The 21,342-nt window shown below is 44.0% G+C and overlaps 2 protein-coding genes across 5 annotated transcripts in view; both read right to left on the bottom strand.

Moving 5' to 3' along the window:
• CHMP3 (charged multivesicular body protein 3) overlaps positions 1-6,048 on the bottom strand; it is an 18,041-nt gene extending 11,993 nt beyond the window's left edge. For both annotated transcript variants that reach the window (XM_018571460.1, XM_018571461.1), the window contains exons 1-2: positions 5,917-6,048; positions 1,548-1,608 (exon numbers count right to left, since the gene is read on the bottom strand). In XM_018571460.1, the coding sequence (XP_018426962.1) occupies positions 1,548-1,608; positions 5,917-5,961 (106 nt within the window). In that variant the 5' untranslated portion in view covers positions 5,962-6,048. The remainder of the gene's footprint in view (positions 1-1,547; positions 1,609-5,916) is intronic.
• Positions 5,522-21,342, bottom strand: part of RNF103 (ring finger protein 103) — a 23,475-nt gene continuing 7,654 nt past the window's right edge. The window contains exons 3-6 of one of the 3 annotated variants that reach the window (XM_018571457.1): positions 20,654-20,793; positions 16,902-17,021; positions 10,990-10,993; positions 5,522-5,533 (exon numbers count right to left, since the gene is read on the bottom strand). In XM_018571457.1, coding sequence (XP_018426959.1) covers positions 16,902-17,021; positions 20,654-20,793 — 260 coding nt within the window. In that variant the 3' untranslated portion in view covers positions 5,522-5,533; positions 10,990-10,993. Of the gene's footprint in view, positions 5,534-10,989; positions 10,994-13,526; positions 15,305-15,857; positions 15,869-16,901; positions 17,022-20,653; positions 20,794-21,342 lie in introns of those variants that run through there. The other 2 variants (XM_018571456.1, XM_018571458.1) reach the window with 2 other exon arrangements.

The raw sequence follows: 21,342 nt of genomic DNA, 5'->3' as shown, positions 1-21,342 counted from the left end.
ATCACTCCGGTCACAAGACCGGCTCACCTCAATGTGACTAATTGTGTCATTTATAAGAGGCGTTGTATAACATTGTCAAAGGCAAGCAAACTAATTAGAGTAGGACTGAGCAAGATGCAGGCCTGCAACCGTGAAAGGTCTGTTAGTCCCAGCATGCTCTGCTTTAATGTTGTACATACAGTGACACTAAACTCAGGAGTTTAATCTTACAAATCTATTCAGGTACCTTAACTATTAACAATACTGGACCTTATTAATGTATCACTCGGCTGTAGATCCTCAAATCATCTCTGAATTGGTGCTGACACTGTCCTTCCTTCTGGAGGGTGACTACTTTTGTTCCCCATGGTTCCTGTGTGTGTTGAAAAGTAGTCACCACTCCAAGCTCGCTCCCGTGATGGACAAATTGCAGTAAACTCTGTTATCCAGTATTCAACCAACCAGAACTCTCATCTAACCATAAAAAAGAAATCCCATGTGTACTCACTGTTCTGCTGATCTGCGGCATGTATTATCATAGAAATGATCGTGTGTCTATTTGTCTTAATTTGCTTCATAATTACTGCATTTCAATATTAATATGAGAGTTCATGTTATGTTATGATATGGTATAGTATGGGGTATGGCATTAGTTAGAACTATTTTTAATAGTAAATCTCAAGCAAATCTCAGAAACGACATTTATCCGGAATCTACCAATCCCCGTGGATGCCAGATAACAGGGAGTTTACTGTAGTAAACTAAATATGAGATTGCAGTCCATCACGGGAGGGAGCCTGGAGCGGTGACTACTTTACAACACACACAGGGACCATGGGGAACAAAAGTAGCCACCCTCCAGAAGGAAGGACAGGTAGTCCAACCTCCTCAAAAGGCATTGGAACACACCAGAAGCCCTGCACATCACAATGGCAGCTGAAGCCCCCAGTGTGTCCCCACACCAAATCCAACAAGTGAAACAAATGACAAACGCACTCATCAATTCATAAGCAGCTTTAAAGCAAGGCGCACATGGAAGGGCTTCATACAGTACAAAAAGCAAAAGTTTCCCAGCACACTCACCAGCCAGCAAAAAAAAAAACTCATTACCTAACTATTAAGGTTAAAAACAGAGGTTTTAGTTGCGCATCTCGAGGAGGCAGTGCAGGTTCCACGTATTTTGCAAAGGATGTGCAACTAAAACCTCTGCTTTTAACCTTAGTAGTTAGGCAGTCATTTGTTTTGCAGGCTGGCTGGTGAGTGTGCTGGGGAACTTTTGCTTTTTGTACTGTGTAAAGCCCTTCTATGTGTGCCTTGCTGTAAAGCTGGTTATGAATTGATGAGTGCGTTTGTCATTCGTTTCACTTAATGCTGAGCCAGACTCCCTTTAACTGATCAGCCATATCAGCAACTCTGACTTAGATCACAGGGCCAGAGCTACCCCAAAACTGCAGCTCTGGTGGGATGTTCCTGGTCTGCAGTGGTCAGGACCTACCAAACGTGGTCCAAGGAAGAAAGACCAGTGAACCAGCAACAGGTTTGTATTATGGACAAAATCATTGTCTTACCTCTAATCTGCCTGTCAATGACACGCATCTCTTTACGAATTTTAAGTGACCATTCATTGACCTAAAAAAAAAAAGTTTTAAAGTTGACATGATAGATACAGAGTGATTTCTACAACGTACAGGACCATTTTACAAGACAGTATAATGGGCTATACAGCACCATAATACAGAGACACTACACTTTCTATGTCACACAATGTAAAGTTACAGATTGAGAGCTCTACATACAACACAGAGAATGACACACACTGTAAAGTGTCATTTTACATACATACATCGTGATATATAATGTACAGCATCATGAAAAACATCCAGTTATAATACAGATACAGCGTGGCTCAATCTACTTGTCATGATACAAAAAAATTATTTTAAACAAAACCATATTTAACCGAGCTAAGAAGCAATTTTCAATGAGTGCTAATAATTTTTATTTCTTTTACTATTTTTTACTTTAGCGCTTAATGTTATTGCTATCAGGCAGGGGCCAACAGGCCCCTATGTGATAATGTTTGGAGGTGACAGGTTCTCTTTATGGAACCTGCCCTCCAATTCAGAAGATCAAGCACAGCATTGCGCTCAATCTCCTATACAGCTCGACTTGTGACAGCTGAGACAGGAAACACTGCGAGTACAGCATTCCTGTCTTACTGATCACACAGAGCAGATTGTGGAATGGCCATTCTCTGGTCTGCTCTCCGCTCTCCATCCTGAAGTCATTTACTGTGGTGTTAAGTCCCCCAGAAAACCACGGCGGGGAGGTGGGGGAACAAGCAGGCTGCTACAAGTGATCAGGGTGGCTATACAGCCTCCCAGATCACTTATACAAAATGAGCAACGGCTTCCCTGCTCTACATTTAGCCCAGCTTGCCCACAGCAGGGCTAAATGTAGAAAGAAAAAAAAACACCTGCCCCCTGCCTGGAGCTGCATGTCTGGAGTCATTGGAATTGTGCACACCTGTGTATAATGACAGGATAGCCAATCAGAGTATGCCAAGAAAACCAAACAGAACAAAAATACCATCACTAAAAGAGAAGTAAAGTCAAACCTATATTTTATTTTCCCAATACATATCTTTTGGGTCACAGGAGCAAATGTACTAATGTCCTCCTGTGGCACAAAGTCAGCTCCGGCCCACTATCAGCTGACAGCACAGAGCTGAGCCGGGAAGGATCCCAACGATATTTCCAGGATCCACCTGGCTGCCTGATTGACAGCTGGCTCTGCCTCTCTAGATACAGAGTTAGCCATGCCCGCCCCCTCCCGTCTGTCCCTTCAGTGAGCTCGGGTTGAACACAGAGGGGACAGAGTCACCACTCCTTACAAGGAACAGACCATAAAGGAGGCCATACACTGTACAACCATCGCAAGACCTTAGTCTTGCGATGGTTGTAAAGGGATTAAAAAAACGTACGATCTGCCTATCTTGGACAGGCAGATCGCACTCTCGATCATCGCAAACCCGCCACCCTGAGGGGCGGGCTTCCGATGACCGCAATGCTGAACGGGCAGTGTGCGCGTGCGCACACCGGCCCGTTCAGCATTTGTCTTCCGAGCACCGTTCAAACCAGCCGAAAATCGTACGATTCCCGGCTGGTTTTCGAACATGCTGGTTCGACAGAAGACGTGCGACTGTACAGTAGAAACGGTCGCACGTCTCCGTTCACACTGCTCGATTATCGTACGAAAAACCGATCGCATACGATTATCGTACAATAATCGTGCAGTGTATGGGCACCTTTAGCCATGATTGCTCTCAGGGTCAAACAGCAGCAGTGTCCCACATCAGCCCTAAGTATTGGGAAGAATATATTTTGCTCTCCAAATACTTCTCCTTTAAAGCCCAACTCCAGGCACAATAATCCCACTACACTTCATCAAGTCATACAGTGGCCTTTGCTGTCCCCCATAATCAGCACTTTCTTCTCCCTGCAAATCATCTTGTTTACATGCGGGTCGCAGTCAAGCTCCCGCAGAACTTCCAGCCCACTCCGGGCTCCACTCCCCACTGTAGGTCTCGTAGAACGTAAAGCTTAAAGATATCTATCCTCCTGGCCAATCAGAAAAAAAGAGCCTGGGATCATTTCTTTTGTAGTTGGCCAGGTGGAGAGGGGGGGACATAAATGTGACCTCAATGTTGAGGTCTAGGAGACCTTACAGCCAAAGTGGGCACAGAGGCAGGAGCTGGACCTCTGCCCACATGTCAACAATATGATTTGCAGGAAGAAGACAGCGGCAGTGCTGATTATGGGAGGTGGTTTTACAGCAAAGGCCGCTGTTCATGGATACATTGTACACTGAGGGTCAGTGCAGGGTGGAGATCAATCCAATGCTCCATAAAGAGCCCCTAACATCCTCTGGAGGGACCCTGGATGAGATAGGCCACTCTACACTCGCAGACAAAACACTCCATCACACCGTCCGCCTACCCAACCAGAACACCTCACACTGTATAGGGGGGGTTTGTTTGCAAACAAAGAGTTGTAGATCCCTCCAGCCAGTCCTTGTGGAGATTTTGGTGGATATGTTGTCCCAGCATAGACACATTGTGGAAGAGCATCATTAAAGCTGAAATAATTGTTGGCCTCTTGCACTGTAAAAATAATGGACGATTAAAGCGGACCGTTACCCAGATCTATAAAATGACAACAAAGACACCTTTAGAGCCCATTCACCCCAGGGCGCTTGCGGATCAGTGCGGTTTAAGCGCTGATTTCAAAAGGGAGGTTTTGGGAGTTAACTGCGTTTCAGCACTGAAACGCAATTAAAAACGCCAAAAACCGTGGTGATCAGCGCGGTTCCATTGAAAGCTGTATGGAAATCACAATAATCAGCGTGGAAAAAACAGCGCAGGGAGCAATTCGGGTCGCCTTGAGCCTTGCGGTCACATGAACGGTCCCCATAGCAATGTATGGGATCGTTCATGTTGGTGGATCCGCGCGGCCGAAACGCCCTGGTGTAAATGGGCCTTAGAAATGTTTAGTAATGACAATCTACAAACACATACTTCTAGATAGTTGCCGGCTTTGTATTCTTTGCATACCTTATTTCTCTTTTCTTCCCCAGGCTTCTGACAGTGGCCATGTTCACTAAGGGCAGGTTAATATATCTCCTGGAACTCTGGCACATGTGACTAGGACATATGACCATGCATATCACCTCAGGTAGGAAAATGCCTTTCCCTGAGATCCTGTGAGATTACAGATGAGATTTCCCAGCAATGCTCTGCTGATGACAAGGCAATCCCAGTGTGCATTGCGTTGGCAAACTGAAGTCATTTTGACCTTTCATAGCAGGAAGTGAATGCTCTGCAAGTGTAAGTATTTCACAGTCACAGCATTTTACACCTGACATGTCTATGTTATTATTAATCATCATATATAGAGGGATACATTGGTGGGATATGATTTTTGAGTGTAAAGTGTGTGCAATGTGTGGCCGCTGCTGCGTTATATAATACTTTTGCTTCCATTCCCCTTGGTCCAGTACAGTCAGCACTGGAGATCCAGCGATGAGACCTATAACCCCGCCGCACTATACACAGATCACAGCAGGTTCCTCACGATGCAGCTCATCCGCTCCGAAAACATCTTTCTTTCCTTTCAATGAATACAAGGAGCTGTGTGATTGGAGGAGGGGAGTTTGTGACATTCCTCCGCACCTCCTCCAATCACAGAATGCCTTGAATTCATCAAAAATTGTGACCAGTATTTAGCGTTAAAGTGTATCTATAGCCATTATTTTAACTTTGTGATGGAGTGAATAAGGGTCCAGTTTACTCCTATCCAAGGCTCCATTAGAGAGATTCCTCCTTACTTCCTGTCCTTGTGACACTATTTTACCAGACAGGAAGTGAGGGAAAATCTGCAACAGGTACGCAGACAACTATAAAAATCTGACCAATGTTCTAGCTTTCCCCTACTTAAGAAAAAGGGTTGTTTTTACTTCGGTCTATATTGCCATTAAAGAATTTCTCTCTTCCTGCCTGGTGAAAATGGTGTCACCAAAACAGGGGTCCCAGGCGGCAGTAAAACCTGTCAAGGGCTGTAAAGCAAATATAGTCCTTTGGTGGGTGTGAGGAGAAGTATCATTGATGATTTCTTGGATATAAACCTCAGGGATTTTCGGAGCCATGTGATATTGACCGGTTCTATGTAATAAACAGCAAAATGGTCTCTAGACAGTGATATGTAGTGTGCAGACTCTTGATGTTTCTAGTGTAGGATATCACCACATATACAGCCACCTATAGCAGGTGTACTGTGCCCTATTCGTATGTAGTGCATCACATGACACAGGGTGGCTAATATGACACTGTAACACATATGAGGTTATAGACTTGACCCTTCCACCCCCGGCCTCACTCACCAGTTCTTTAGGCGGCCTCTCCTGCGTCTTCCCGAACAGCCCCATGTCTGTTTACCCGACAGCAACCACAATACAAGCCCCCAGAGTATCTCCTAAGCCACCTCCGGTGCCTGCACTTCCTACTTCCGCCCGTCGCTTCCCAGCAGTGTGCTCCCTTCCGCCTGAACGTGACGTCACGGTCACTAGAACACCGTGCGCCGAGTGATCGAGTACGCCAGCTGCCAGGAGATGGGCGGGGCTATTGGGCCTTGGAGGAAAACTCTGTGTGCGTGCTATAGCTATGGACTTTTTCTTTTCTTAATCTTTATTTATGTTTCCATAGTCTGCTGTCAAATTAGCAATTCAACTTGACAGGCACTGATTGTAGGTTGGGGATAATGAATCCAAACTAGAGCAGACACAATGTGGAGCAGTTGCCCATAGCATCCAATCAGCTTCTCTCTGTTGTTTTTAAAATAAAAGATAGACGCTGACTGGTTGCTATGGGCGACTGCTCCAGATTATGTCTGCTCCAGTTTTGATAAATTCCCCTGATTGTATTATTCTTTACATGTTGCAAATAAACACACACAAAAAAGAGATCAAGAATAAAAATCACCACCAGATGAAACCAGTAGTAGTTAGTCACATTCAACTGGACTTGTTCTGTAAAGTTGAAGACATTCCGTAGCTTATCGGAACCGCTTCTTCAGTCCAGAACTGGATCGGATAAGCTACAGAAGTGCTTTGACATTTCAGAACATGTCCAGTTATATGTAACTAGCTACTGCTAGCTATAACATGACCAGGGATGCGCTCAGGTTTGGACTGAACCCGTGTTCGAATATCCCCGGAAATCGAAGGTACTGTCGGCTTTCTATAGAATCAGCTGCGGAACGGGTCATTCCCTGACCCCCAAGCTGTTCATAAACAAAGGGGCAGGAAGCTTGTGCTTATGTCATTGACCTTATATTGTCATATTAGGTTTTCCTACTATAGACATGCAGCCATATAAGGTAAATGACATCATTTGGCCACGCTCGTTTGCCTACATCAAGCAGCAGCTGGGAATTCCCCACAAAATGCCCAATGTTGGAATTCAGAGAAAGAAAAAGTAGCCAAAAGTCAGTGGGAAGAGATAAGAGAAAGAAAATGCAATTGTGCCAACATATTCTTACCATTTTCACTGATCTATACACCCAAAAATCCTTTTAAGAAAAACTCTGTCCATAAACAACTTATTTATAGCTAGTTCTTCAATTGTAAGCACCTTAGCTAATTGTTCTATTAACTGTGGTCTTTTCCCTTTTTCTTTTTGAAGTTTACCTTTTTTTTGGCCAGCAATTTTTCTTCTTTTTATACCAAGAAAATCTTAGTATACCAGAGGAACCTGGGAGTAGTAGTGCAGCGGAGTCCATCACTCCTGTGAGTGCTGGTGAATACCAGGTGGCTCCTTAGACTCCGCACCTCTAGCCAGTGGTACATCATCAACACCCATTAGCCCTTTTTTTTTTTTTCCCGCCTTGCCATCTCCTGCTGATGTTTGCTATACCAGGGCAGGGACAGCCCTGACCAGAAAAAAATATAATAGTGATAATAATAGTATATTAAAAATGATTAAAAACAAAGTAAAGTGATAAATTAGGTTTTAAAAAAATAAAACATAAAAAAAGTGATGTTGGGTAGAAATATGTGGCACCACCCAGGCAATGAGCTGGAGAAAAGGGGCTGTTTTCACCAACTGGTATAGAAGCAGATGAAGCCAAGATTGCATTCAGGTGCTGGACATGGAGGAGGTTTGGAGACATTTTATTTCTTTCACTCCAGCAATGGTATGGGAAGGTTGTTACTGTTACTTCATGCTCCAGACTTCACTCAGAGGAAAGGTGGCCATACACTTTACAACCATCGCAAGACCTTAGTCTTGCAATGGTTGTAAAGTAATTAAAAAAACGTACGATCTGCCCATCTTAGACAGGCAGATCGTACTTGCGATGACCGCAATGCTGAACGGGCAGTGTGCGCACACCGGCCCGTTCGGGACACTTGTCTCCCGAGCATCATTCAAATTACGATTTTCGGCTGGTTTTCTAGCATGCTCCTTAGACAAAAGACGTGCGACCGTACAGTAGAAACGGTCGCACGTCTTCATTCACACTGCACGATTCTTGTATGATCGCGGGATTTCCAGCGATTCTCATACGAGAATCGTGCAGTGTATGGGCACCTGAAGGGTGGGCTGCTTATGTTAGTAGGATTGTATGCTTAATTGTTCATGCTGGCTGCCCTTTGCCTCTTGTCCTCAGACACTCACACGTAAAGGCCAACAAGGACAGAGGGGGGATTGTAATGAGTCTCTCACCAAATAAGGTTGCCCTATAAAATCCATTTAAGTCCTCCTTGCAGCATCCTTTTCAGCTGCCAATATTGTTATCCACCTTGGAGTGCTGTCCCTGCGTGTGTTGGCTTGACCAGAGCAGGAAGAGCCTTATAAGGAAAAAAAAAGAAAGTATAAAAAAAAGTGTACATATGTTTAAATGTGTATACAAAATAAAGCTAGGGAGGCTGGGAAGGTGCAACTGTGGCTGTGGGGGCCACCGAGGCCAGGAACCTTCCACTAAATATGGCAAGAGTTGTAATGAATATTTACTTGAGCGACCAAAACCGTTCTGGAACAGTTCTTCAGCAAATTCAGGGGATCTACGTGTTATGCCATAGAACTGATTACAGGGGTCACATTCCTCTGTAAGCTCCCGCCAACCAGACACTACTTTCAGTTGTGGTTTTCTTATATTCCTAATTGCCCTCTCTGCCCACGTTTGCTTGTCCTGGGCAGGCACAACCTTAACAGGGAAAACAAAAATATAAAAAAATAGTTAATAATGAAAAGTTTTTTTTTAAAAGGTATAGACGGTAATGTGTTAATGTGGGACCAATAAGACCAGGAAGCTGACAGGCCTGCACCCAATTTGATATCTTCTGCCCCCATGTGCTCCAAGATGGAGACTCTCATAGTTTAGGGTTAGGACCGCACTATAAGAGGTGCCTTGGCGCGGCTTACACATCCTTTGCAGAAGACGTGTATCCAAACCTCTGTCATTGTCCTTAGTGGTGAGACAAGTTGTTTTACATGCTGGTTTGTGAGTGTGCCATGATGCCTTTCTACTGTACCACTGTTTTCCTATTAAGCCACGCAGTATGAGCTGTAGGGGGAATGCTGGAGAGATTGTGTCCCCAGTCCTTGCCTCATTGCAGCTAACCATTTTAGTCGCCTCTTCAAAAGGGGGCCAAAATGGTCTGACTGATGAGCCAGTGGTGGGGTGAAGAAAATCCAACACTCCAGAGCCTGTCCAGGTGCCATAAACACAGAGGGATGGGGAGGAGAGGTTGGAGGAGGAAGAGGGGTTAAGAGGAGGATTAGCATACTAGTAATGTGCTGCCTCTGTGGCACTCACTCCCGACAAAGCTGCTGAATTTTGACATGCTCTCCCAACCTTGCTAGTGGTGACCCGCTTTGTAGCTGACCCGCTTTGTAGCTGACCCTGGAAAGACTGACATTCCAATGGGGACAATCGGGCTTAATTCAGCAAAAGACACTGGGGGACAATACCACTCAGTCCACACAAATGCCATATGTTGTCAGCCTACAACAAGACTAAGTGCATTGCTAGTAGATCAAGGGGTCTTTTTCCATACTTGTAATGGCTTCAACCATTTTGCTGCCAGGCCCTGCTCTCCACTTTTAACCTTAGGAGACCAGACCATTTTTGCACGTACAGCTTTCACAACAAAACTGTAAACCATCAACTTATGCTAAAGATCTTGAAGATGGCTTCACACTTGTGTTGTGGTAGCACCTGATCCACAATGCCATGGGTGTGCTGCAATAAAATTAATTATGCAGGCACATTTAACATGTGCCTGCTGGTGTGAATGTGTATGTATAAAGTCACTCGCACTCCCATAGAATTTCAAGTCAAAAATGGTTTATTGACTCGATTGCTATCACATGATATATCTGCTATATAATATAGCAATCAAGTAAACAAACCGTTTTTGACTTGAAATTCTATTGGAGTGCGAGTGACTTTATACATACACTTATCTTGGATTGCAGAGGCATCTGCAGTCACTTTGGCACCCACCCGTCTCTAAGGGTATTATTTGGTCAGGAGTGCGATGGGTACACTGGATACTGGTGTGAATGGGCCCTTAGTGTGGTGTGGATCACAGGGTACCAACACATGTAAAATACATTACAACGTGTGTAGTGCACATTTTGTGTGACAAAGCCGTTATGAATGAACACTAGAGTGCTAAGCACTGCTCATACCTGTGTTCTTTAAGGAAAGTGAAGGGTTGGTAATTTTATCAATCCTGCTCTCACCATCCTGAATCCTAGCTGTTGTCCATTGGCACCGCGCCTCCCACTTGAACCTCTTCACTGTGCAGTCTGCTCCCCTCTGTGTCCCCTCCAGAGGTGGGGGAAGAGAACAGTGGGGAAGGAAGAGCACACAGGGGAGATCAGATTGCTGCTGGCACGCAGCGTAGAAGAATGACAGGCACAGAGCGGGCCATCGGTGTCAATGGTGGAGGAGGTTGTGTGGCCACATTTTATTGAATGGCTTTCATCAGCAGCTCGTTAGCTTCTGATCACAGTCATTCATTTACCTAGAAGAGCCTAGGGCATCCTCCTGCTAAATGTTCATGGTCTCTTAAAGGGTTATTGAACCCTCAGGTGTTTTTGCATATATGTACTGCTAGAAAAAAAAAAACTTTTTAAAACAGGTTAATACTTACCTGCGTCTTCTCCGCGCGCTCCCGTCTGAAAATCTGAAAAATCATGGGAGGCCGCAGAGCATCTTGGGGCGGGCGCATGCGCAGTTCAGATTTTTGTCCGGGAGACGAGGAGAGACACAAGGTAAGTATACGGACGGCGTGCGCACGCATGCAGACACCATGGGACAGGAAGTGCCAGCAGGGACAGAGGAGTCAGCACTGGAGGGACAGATGAAAATGACAGGAAAGAAGAAGATCGGATTAAGAGGCATCATTTAAAGTGACATTAAACCCTCAGATTTTTTAACATAAAACAATACTGTAATGTGCGCCTTACTGTAATCCATGGTTGTTTCCCTTCTCTTTGCTGCTCTTCCTTTTAAATCTGTATCTCTTCTCATGCTGGGGGAGAACTTCAGTTTTGCAGCAGACTGCCTTGTCTCTGGAATGGATACATGGTGTCTGTGTGTAGGTTTGCAACCTGAGCCAGCACTACAGGAAGAGGCACTCAGCTGCAAAGGGAAGTTCTCCCCCAGCATCAGAAGACATGAGGATTTAAAAGGAAGAGCAGCAAAGAGAAAATGTTAAAAAAATCTGAGGGTTTAATGTCACTTTAAGGTAAGTGCTAACACTAACATTGGGGGGAGGGGAAAAAAATGTAGACTTTAATGTCACTTTAAGCAACTGTGAGCTTACAGCAAAAGGGAATGTAGCCAACCCAAAGCTTAAGGATCTGGCCAACTGGGAGCAGTTTTATTCCACTATAAGCCTTTATGTTGGGGCAAGGAAAGGTTTAAAGGGATGAAACGCATGGAAATTCGTATGTATTGCAGAGATATACTTAATTTTTTTTTTCTTGAAATTAGAGGGAAAAGCTCCTGGATTTTTCCAAAAGGTGCAATGTTAATATAAAGCCGCAGTGTATACTTGTATCTCGACATCCAGACTGATATGTCAGTTAGTAGATTAGTGACACGCAAGGACACTGAGGGGGGAGAGTTGCGGAGTAGAGAGATAGATAGGTATAGTGTAGGACTAGTTAGTTAAAAACACTATTGTTGTTATAAAGCCTTGAGCCTGAACATCTTTCATATACCTGGAGGCATATTCCACATTAGTTTCTCGGGAGTCTAATTTTATATACATTTAAAGATTCTTTCCAGAGGGATGAAGACGACTTTGTCCTGCCAAACCACAAATGCAAGGAACAGACTTACACTGTATGACCAAAACCTTGTGGTCACCCCTCCAAATTATGGCGTTCAGGAGTTTTTACTGAAAGGTTTTAGTAACGCTACAGCGTAGAGATTTTAGAGAACTGTGCGCTTCTAACCTTATGGCAACAGTGGAAACGGGCCTTTTTTTTTGGTCCAGCATGACTTTACATCTGTGCCTTTAGACTGAGCATCCATGTACCTGCAGCCATATTCTACACAAGAATACACACACATGCAAGCCCAATTTCATGAACCTTTGAGTATTTCACCCAGAGGGTTAAAGAGGACTTTGTCTTGCAAGATCACAAAGAAATACACCTTCACTATATGGCCACCATTCCAACTTTTCAGTTCAGGTGATTTCAGTGAATGGTACAGGGATGGTTAATGGATGCAGGGACCAGACATTTCTTTTTTTTTTTTAGTGCTTTTAACCTTGTTGGGGCCTTTTTGTAGAGCATGACTGGGCCCTTGCGTAGAAAGCCAGCTCCATTGTTTGCGATTGGTGTGGATGAACTCAACAGGCCTACACAGTACCCTTACCTCATCCCTACTTGAACTCCATTGCTAATATGTACTGGAACAAGCCAGGTCTTCTCATCCAACATCAGTACCTTACAACTAGGGATGCACCTATACCGGTATTTTGGTATCCAGTACAAGAACCGATATTTTTTTCCCCGGTACTCGCCGATACCGAATACCGATTACCGGAAGTCCCATTAAGGAAGCCAGGTGGCGTGTAATGACTCGCGTCAAGACTCACCACCCAGCTTCCCGATTAGCAGGGAAGACGAATCCCATGCTTCTCGTCACCAGGTGACAAGAAAGCATGGAGCCGGCTTTTTGGCCAATCAGGAAGCCAGGTGCTGTGTAATGACGTAGCGCCCAGCTTCCCGATTGGCCGGGAAGCAGGCTCCATGCTCCCTCGTCATAAGGGGACGAGGTAGCATGAAGCCGGCTTCCCGACCAATCCGAAAGCTGGGCGCCGCGTCATTACACGCCGCCCGGCTTCCTGAATGGCTTGCGACTAAAGAGCATGGAGCCGGCTTCCCGGCCAATCAGGAAGCAGGGCAGCGTGTATTTACGCGCTGCCAGGCTTCCTGATACCGGAGGTATCGGGCTAAGCATCGGAGCATTTGGGGCTAGTACGAGTACTAGCCCAAATACTCGGCATCGTCACCGATACTAGTATCGGTGCATCCCTACTTACAACAAATGATCTTTTGGCATACAACAAAATCTTTTGTAAAGCCTTTCCAGAAGAGTGGAGGACGTATCCCTATTAATACCCAGGGTTCTTGCACAGGATGTCCAACCAGCTAATATAGGTGGATAAACAGGTGCTCACATTTTTGGGCCATATAGTTTGAAGAAGATTTGTGTACTGACAAAAACTAGAAATAGACAGTCAGCCGTTGAATGAAATAAGCGGAAACCAGTGTTTAGGATTTATTAAAAATAACACTTAACCCATTTGATTAAACTTTCATAGTGTACCTTCACAAGCTTCTGAAATGCTGAGCAAGGTTGATAGAAACTAGCAATCAAAAATAAATCAACCTTTCTTCTAGAGTTTTGGCGGAAGATTAATTTTGTTTTAAAAAATAGTACATTGAAATAGTAATATCGTTTTTTTTCAAAATCATAAAAATATTTTTTTTTTTCCTTGTTACGTATACATTGACACTGAACACACAAGGCAACAAGACAGTTGAAGAGGGATCATGGACGTAGACAGAACTTTGTATTAGTTCCATTGTGAAGATTGAAATAGGACATCAAACCACTTAAGTTTCTAACATATACAAGCAGAAACAGGCAAGTTAAGCTCACAGGCAAAACGCAGGCGCTAAGAGGCAGTGGTGCTTGACACTGATGCTTGGTGACTGTAATGTTTCTTTTTGTAGGACGCCCAGCGGCAAACCGGGCAGCAGTGTCTACCCTCAGCCAGCCACATCACAATGCAGTTTTGGTGGAATACGTGACCACAAGGTAGACCCATGAGTAGAGAACCGTTCTCAAAATTCTCTAGACACACAACACATTCTGAACAGTGCAACATGTTTTCCGGCCACGTGGACCAATTTGGTTCTAGGTTGTCCTCAGTGCAATAAGAACCATAGGCCCTGACGTTTCTTCCGCACGGGCTGCCACTCTTTTGCGTGTCGACACATGAGCAAGTTGGGTCACTGGTTTCTGCTGAAGGCTTAGCTGTGCAACAGCTGGTATGGTCATCAGGTGGTCGGCATTGACAAGTTGTGTTGTTAGCCGGCTCGCTTTCAGAGTCACTGTCGCTTTCTATAGAGCCTTCCGAGAGGTCTTCTACAGAATGCCTAGGATTCTGGAACTGCCAGGTGGGTAAATTTTTTATGTAATCAGTGGGGATCAGAGGGTGAAGCCACAAATCTGGAAACGCCAAGCGCTCAAGGTAGAGGTCTGGGTCTTCGTCCCAGTCAGAATTGTTGGGAAAGTGGTGGAAAGAGGCAATCGGATGGAACAGATAGCTAGCGTACCAATCCCAGAGGCTAGACAGCCACTCCAAGTTATTAGCGTTGACTTCATCAGCATTGTTACGGCGTCTCTTCTTTTCAAAATAATCTATGAGTAAGCCGTGACCAAGATAAGTGCCTAAGAAAAGGGCAGGGTGGGAAGAGTAGAACATCCAGTCGGCTCTTACCCATGAAGCCAAAGTGGTGGTGTTAGAATAGCGGAGTAACTTTAGACTGTACTCATAAAAGCTGTCTAGGTAGGGCAGCTGCAAGAATCCCAAAACTGGTAACCAGGAAATGATTAACAGGGAGTTATAGGTCCCTAAAGTGCTGATTAAAACCACAAATCTTTTGATGGTGGCTCCTTGAGTGATAAATAAGTCCATCCAAGCCATTAGATTCACCAGGACCAAACTGAGCACAAACAAGTCATTGACTTCGGGTTGTAAAGTGCGGAGAAAGGAATCCATGGCTCCGAGAGAGACGTACTCCCCTGTATTATTCCCATACTTGTAAATTCCCTCTGGGGTCTTCAAAACATAGGAAGGGGTTCTGGATATGCCAATTTCTGCCATGTAGCTTGTGTTGTCCCAGTTGTCGACATTGACAAAGATAAATTCCACTCTGCCGGTAAATTTCACACTTAGCGCCGAGAAGAAAGCTGGCGGCTTATCAAGGCTGGCGAAGAGGTACAGCTTGACCTTGTACTGATCACTTTTGTTCCATTCTTCCTTTAAGTGTTTGGAATCGTAAACAGTTTTGATCCGTGAAGCGGCGTGTGCAGTTATCCACTTAAAAATATGCTCCGTTTCGATTTTGCGTCCACTGTACTCTTTCAGCATGACTTTTCCCTTTGAAGTGCTTGTTTGGGGCACAGACATAATAAGGGTTGACCTCATCCATCCTCTCTTCCTACAGTACCTACAAAAGAACAAACAGGAGCAGGTAAGAGGACAATGAAAAGACAAAGTAATATTAAAGTGACACTACACTCACAAGATAAATCTTAAAAATGCATTCCAGTACATTTCAACAAAAATGTTTATTATTTGTGTATCACTCGGCCGCAGATCCTGAAATCATCTCTGAATTGGTCCCAACACTGTCCTTCCTTCTGGAGGGTGACTACTTTTGTTCCCCATGGTCCCTGTGTGTGTTGTAAAGTAGCCACCACTCCAAGCATGCTCCCGGGATAGACTAAAAACTCAATACAAATGAGTAAACTAAAAACATGAGATTGTAGTCCATCACAGGAGAGAGCTTGGAGCGGTGACTACTTTACAACACACACAGGGACCATGGGGAACAAAAGTAGCCACCCTCCAGAAGGAAGGACAGTGTCAGCACCAATTCAGAGATGATTTGAGGATCTACAGCCGAGTGATACACAAATAAGATACATTTCTGTTAATAGTAAACCACTTGCTGACCGGGTTTATACCCCCTTCCTGACCAGGCCATTTGTCAGTGTTCAGCGCTGCAGTACTTTTGACTGACATTTATTCCGTCATGCAACGCTGTACTGAAATTAATTTTATACAATTGCTCTCACTGCGACATTCACTGCGATATGTAACATGTGAGGCGTAATGGGCGCAATCATCGTTTTTGCACCTATGCGCACCCAACGCATGTTTGCATGCGTGTATTTATGGCTGTGGACTTAAACATTTTTTTGTGTATTTTCTATTATTTTTCATGTGTGACTTGAATTTTTCTTTTTCTGCAACTTCAATTTTTTTCCCACTTAACTTTATTGTTATCACATGGGTATGCTAAGAAACCCCTCTTATGTGATGACAAAGATATGTGACAGGTCCTCTTTATGGAGACATCAGGGGTCTCCAAGACCTGTAATGTCACCTAGGGACCCCCAAAGAAGCTGATGAAGCACAGATCTGCTTCATCAGCTTCTCTCCAGCGTCTGAAGCCGGAGAGTGACAGCAGAATGGGCGCAGAGGGGGTGCGCTCCGATCGCCACCCCATACAAGCGATCCGCCAGTTCTATAGCCGACAGACCGCTTGTATGTAAACAGGCATCGCTGCCTGTTTTTACATTTCGGTAGTTTCGCGCTTGCGCGCCATGCGGCGCGCGCGAGTGTGGGAGGGGTGGGGGTTGTTTAGGAGGTGGGGTTGTGCTAACAGGCCGTATATACACAGCCTGTTACATGCAGGAAGCTCCCTGCCAGCCGTTTTTTTACAAAGGCCGCCCGGGAGGCAGTTAAAGTAATTGTACATGTATATTTAAGGTTTAGTGTCACTTTAGGTGATGTCAAGGAGGAGTAGAGAAGATAGCTTTGCTAGCAGGGATGAGGGAGTATAAAAGGAAGACTGATACAGAACACAGGCAAAGGGAATGATGGTCTACAATGCACACCCCAGGCAACAATCATACTCAGGACAACTGTTTCTATTAAAAGCGCCAGCACCAAAAATATCCTACATCATATTAAAAAGTTTGACTAGTTAATGAGAGCTTGACAGGTCCTTCTTATTATAAATGTACAGAGGTCTTTACTCACTTGGGGTCACTGGAGCAGTTGAAAGTCCCTGTCCGGATGCCAAACTTGGTCACTTTTTTCACCATCTTCTCCCAGTGCACTTTACTCACAAGAGGACTTCGATCATTCGCGACCACCTGGAAAAAATAAAGGTGAAACCCTGAGGCTGGTATCAGATGGGCAAAGACGAAAAGGGTCAATAAACAGCACGCTTTCGATAAACTTTTCCATCTCAGAAAATAAAAGAAGTTCATTGTTCGGGTTTACACACACTTTAAGAGAGCAGAAGAAATTTAAGAGAGCTATACACAACTGACTTGCTGTCTAAAAGGAAACTAAAGACTGTCATGTTGGCAAATCTCTTTGAGTTGGCTATAAACAGTCTATGGACTTTAGAAAATGTATGTGGATAGTGTCAGCCCAAAATAAACCTGGTACAAGACGGCATACTAGGTGCTGTCCTGGAAGATGATTTGGGAAAGCCTGTTTTGTGGAAATCTAGATGCTGGTTTGTCAGTAGTTACTACAGTAAAGCTTCTACTAACCCAATTCCGGAGTCAAGTTTCATGCCGCAAACTATGGCCTGACCACCCACCGTATCCATTAAGAGTGGTCAATAATGTCGCTCTCATTGGACAGGTGAGTAGTAGGGGTGTGTGGCTTGGCCCTAAAGACAGGGAAGTCAAGACCTTGTGGGATTGCAGTGAGGTGTAAGATATGGTAGTAGAAGGCATGCCAGAACTCCCAGTTGGAAATTAGGTTTGTTGGCTTCTGGGTCATATGGGAGACAATTTGTTCACAGCTACTGGTATTATTTGCAGGAGTGAGCTTATAGCCAAGAGGAGGAAGAATATTACAAGGTGGTTGCTATTGCAAATGGAAATTACCTAGAGAACCGATGACTGGGAGGCTGTAACACAAGTACATACTGTACTTCCTCAATGCTATTGGAAATTACCTGGAGAACCGATAATCCAGTGGCTGTAACACAACCATTTACCCTACTTACTGTACTTCCTCAATACTATTGACAGTTACCTGGAGAACCGATGACCGTGAGGCTGTAGCACAACCATTTACCCTACTTACTGTACTTCCTCAATGCTATTGGAAATTACCTGGAGAACTGATGATTAGGAGGCTGTAGAACAACCATTTACCCTACTTACTGTACTTCCTCAATGCATTTACAGACTTTTAGAAATGTGAACCTGATGTGTTTGCAGTTGAAAGCATGGCTGTTGCAATACCATTACTGTTATCTGGTAAACAAGGTGTGGGTGGATGAGGTGCAGCTGGGCATCATCTCATATCTGTATAAACTGTTCCCTTTAACCTAATAGCACAGCTATTAATTAATACAGGAGCTGCCCTGGAGAAGTTTAAACAATGGCTATGTACAATGTGGTCAGGCAGGTTCTGAGTGATTTACACAGATACATTTCTGTGTGGCTGCCAAAATGAAATTTCATGTACAAGGTGCTATATCCAACAGTTGTGCGTATTGAATTGCATGTAGACAAATATATATATAAGTAATAGTAGCCATGCACGCTGACACTACAGATAAATACAACCCACAACACGGGACAATGCTTACAGCCAACCTGTTATAACCAGAGATTGTTATTCTGTCCGGAACACCAAGGAATTTACAAGAAGTTTTTGGAAGAAAACCTGTTAGCCATTTTTAAATGTTTAAAGTAGAACTCTTACCGGAAGATGGATGATGAATTACCCTTCTTAGCCCAAAAAGCCTCTCATCTGCCCTCCCTCTGATCCTCCGAGTTTATAAAGGTAAGGCCCACCCACCTGACATTTCCCTGTCCAGTATAAAGTGGACCTTTTGAACCTCCAAAACATTTAGGTATTTAAAAAAAAAAAAGAAGAAAAAAACAGTGGCACGTTCATCTCTATCGATTGGAAGAAATTTCTCTCATTTAGTCAGTTATTAATAAATAATATTGTGTACTAAAATTTCCTAGCAGGGAAGAGGGGGCTCAAGATGTCCAATCTGGCTAACAAGGGGGGAGGTTGGACGATAATGGTCATTGTGTATAAGCAGACAGATCTCTACTTGAGATGAGACTGGACTTGGTGCAAACTGAATTCACCTGAGTTCATCCAAACATGTTCAAAACTGTGACCAGCACTCCTCCCGGCCCAATCAATGGCATCAATGGTGGCAGTTGCATCCCTATTGTGACATATAGTTGCAGGGTGGAGAATGCAACGCTCCGCAACTAACTGGGTTGTGAGGAGGGGGTGGAGGTGGTCACAGTATTGAGTGGTCCAGGCAAACTTGGTTCCCACCAAGCCCAGGCTCATCACTACTCCCTACAAGTAAAGAGAAAAGCAGATGGGTCAGGTTATGACCAACTTGGCTAATTAGTCACGTTTCAGTGATAGCAGCTGTACCTCCCCAAACCAATGCTGGAAGAGTCTGGCTGTGTTCCCCTCTACTACCTGCAATCTGAGCAAGCATATGAATGAAAAAAATGTCTTTAGACAGCAAGGATCAGGCCTGCATTCTGAGGACTTGGTTTACCTATAGAGCAGAACAAGGATGTCCAAAAATAAAAACATTTTAGGCCCTCAGAATTCTATGGAAAGAAGTTGTCACATAAAGCGAACTGGAAAATGTTTAGACTTGCAGTCGCCTGTGATGTCTAGCTATATGGCAAAAATAAAGGCTGCATCTGACTGTGTGCTCCATACTCTATCAGAATGTCTTTTGTACTCCTTATGTACATACTGCTAAATGCTTGCCAACTACCTGAGCAACACTATTTACTCAAGTCTGGAACCCGGATTAGCCTTCGGCTGTATGACTGAATGTTTGTACAATACAAAATGACAGAGTCACTAGGTACAGCTTAACTTGTGTCAGCTATTATATATGACAATTGTCTTATAGCCTATAGGTACTTTCTGCGTGTTGGCCCCACAGCAGGTATCCACAATACATTTCTGGGACTTAAAGCCAGTATACAAGACACTGTGGGCCACGTATAAAACCCCAAAAACAAATGGAGTGCCTTTACGATATATGACCCACATCTTAGTACACTGATTGATGTAAAGGGAACACACGTAGATTGCCACCCAGCACCAACAGAACTACTTATCTAAGGTTCATTGTCTTCAGAACCAACCTGTGTCACTATCGCTGTTCATGTTGCAGTTGAGTCTCTGACCCTCCAGAAGGAAGGACAGTGTCAGCACCAATTCAGAGATGATTTGAGGATCTACAGCCCAGTGATACACAAATAAGGTCCAGTATTGTTAATAGTTAAAGTGAAATTAAACCCTCAGATTTTTTAACATAAAACAATACTGTAATGTGCGCCTTACTGTAATCCATGGTTGTTTCCCCTTCTCTTTGCTGCTCTTCCTTTTAAATCTGTTCTCATGCTGGGCAGAACTTCTGTTTTGCAGCAGACTGCCTTGTCTCAGGAATGGATACATGGTGTCTGTGTGTAGGTTTGCAACCTGAGCCAGCACTACAGGAAGAGGCACTCAGCTGCAAAGGGAAATTCTCCCCAAGCATGAGAAGACATGAGGATTTAAAAGGAAGAGCAGCAAAGAGAAGGGAAACAACCATGGATTACAGTAAGGCACACATTACAGTATTGGTTTATGTTAAAAAATCTGAGGGTTTAATGTCACTTTAAAAAAGGTACTTGAATGTATTTTTTTAAAATTGAAGACAACTCAGTCCCCCGGCATCTACACAGAGCATGCATCTATACATTATAAAACCAGTTACCTGCACCAGCCAGATGCCATCTTTTGTGTCTTCCACCAGCTCATAGAAGTGCATCTCTCCACTGAAGTTAGTGCTGGAGCCGGCTTCTGAGGCTTCCTCTTCCTTCAGGGCAGAGTACAGCTCTCCCTCCATCAGGTCACCTGGTGGAAACAATATGGGATTTAGAATTCACACATTCAGAAATAATGCAGATAATCAGTTAGAGAATAATTAGCAGGACATGGATGTAATTTGTTAAAAAAACACATACAAAATTAGTACGACAATTCAATATAGAGATTTAAAGTAAATATAAAAGCACTTTCTGTCATCTCTCAGGTTTATTTTTCCTTTCTGTCTGTTCTATTGGAGAGATTTCTCTTGACTTCCTTTTCTGAAATGCAACAGGAAGTAAATAGAAATCCCCACTTACCATTGTTTCCATCACTCCTTTTCTGGACTACAGCAAACCTCCCCCAACGTTATGAAGGACAAGAGATGGGGAGGTGTTCTATGAAAAAGAATACATTTTAGTGTATTTGTACAGTATACAGACCACTCAGCTTTGTAAACTAAGTAATAATTGTCCAAAACAACTTTCAACGTACAAAACTTTAGCACCATAATGAGAATCTTTACTTTTAAATGAATTGAGCTGAGCGGTTGCCATTTTGATTTGTTGTATTTGTACAGACACACTCTGGGGGGGG

The sequence above is a fragment of the Nanorana parkeri genome, unplaced genomic scaffold (assembly GCF_000935625.1).
Source record: "Nanorana parkeri isolate BGI_ZX_2015 unplaced genomic scaffold, ASM93562v1 scaffold1762, whole genome shotgun sequence".
Taxonomy (NCBI): Eukaryota; Metazoa; Chordata; class Amphibia; order Anura; family Dicroglossidae; genus Nanorana; species Nanorana parkeri.
This window is presented reverse-complemented; position numbering and strand designations above follow the sequence as displayed.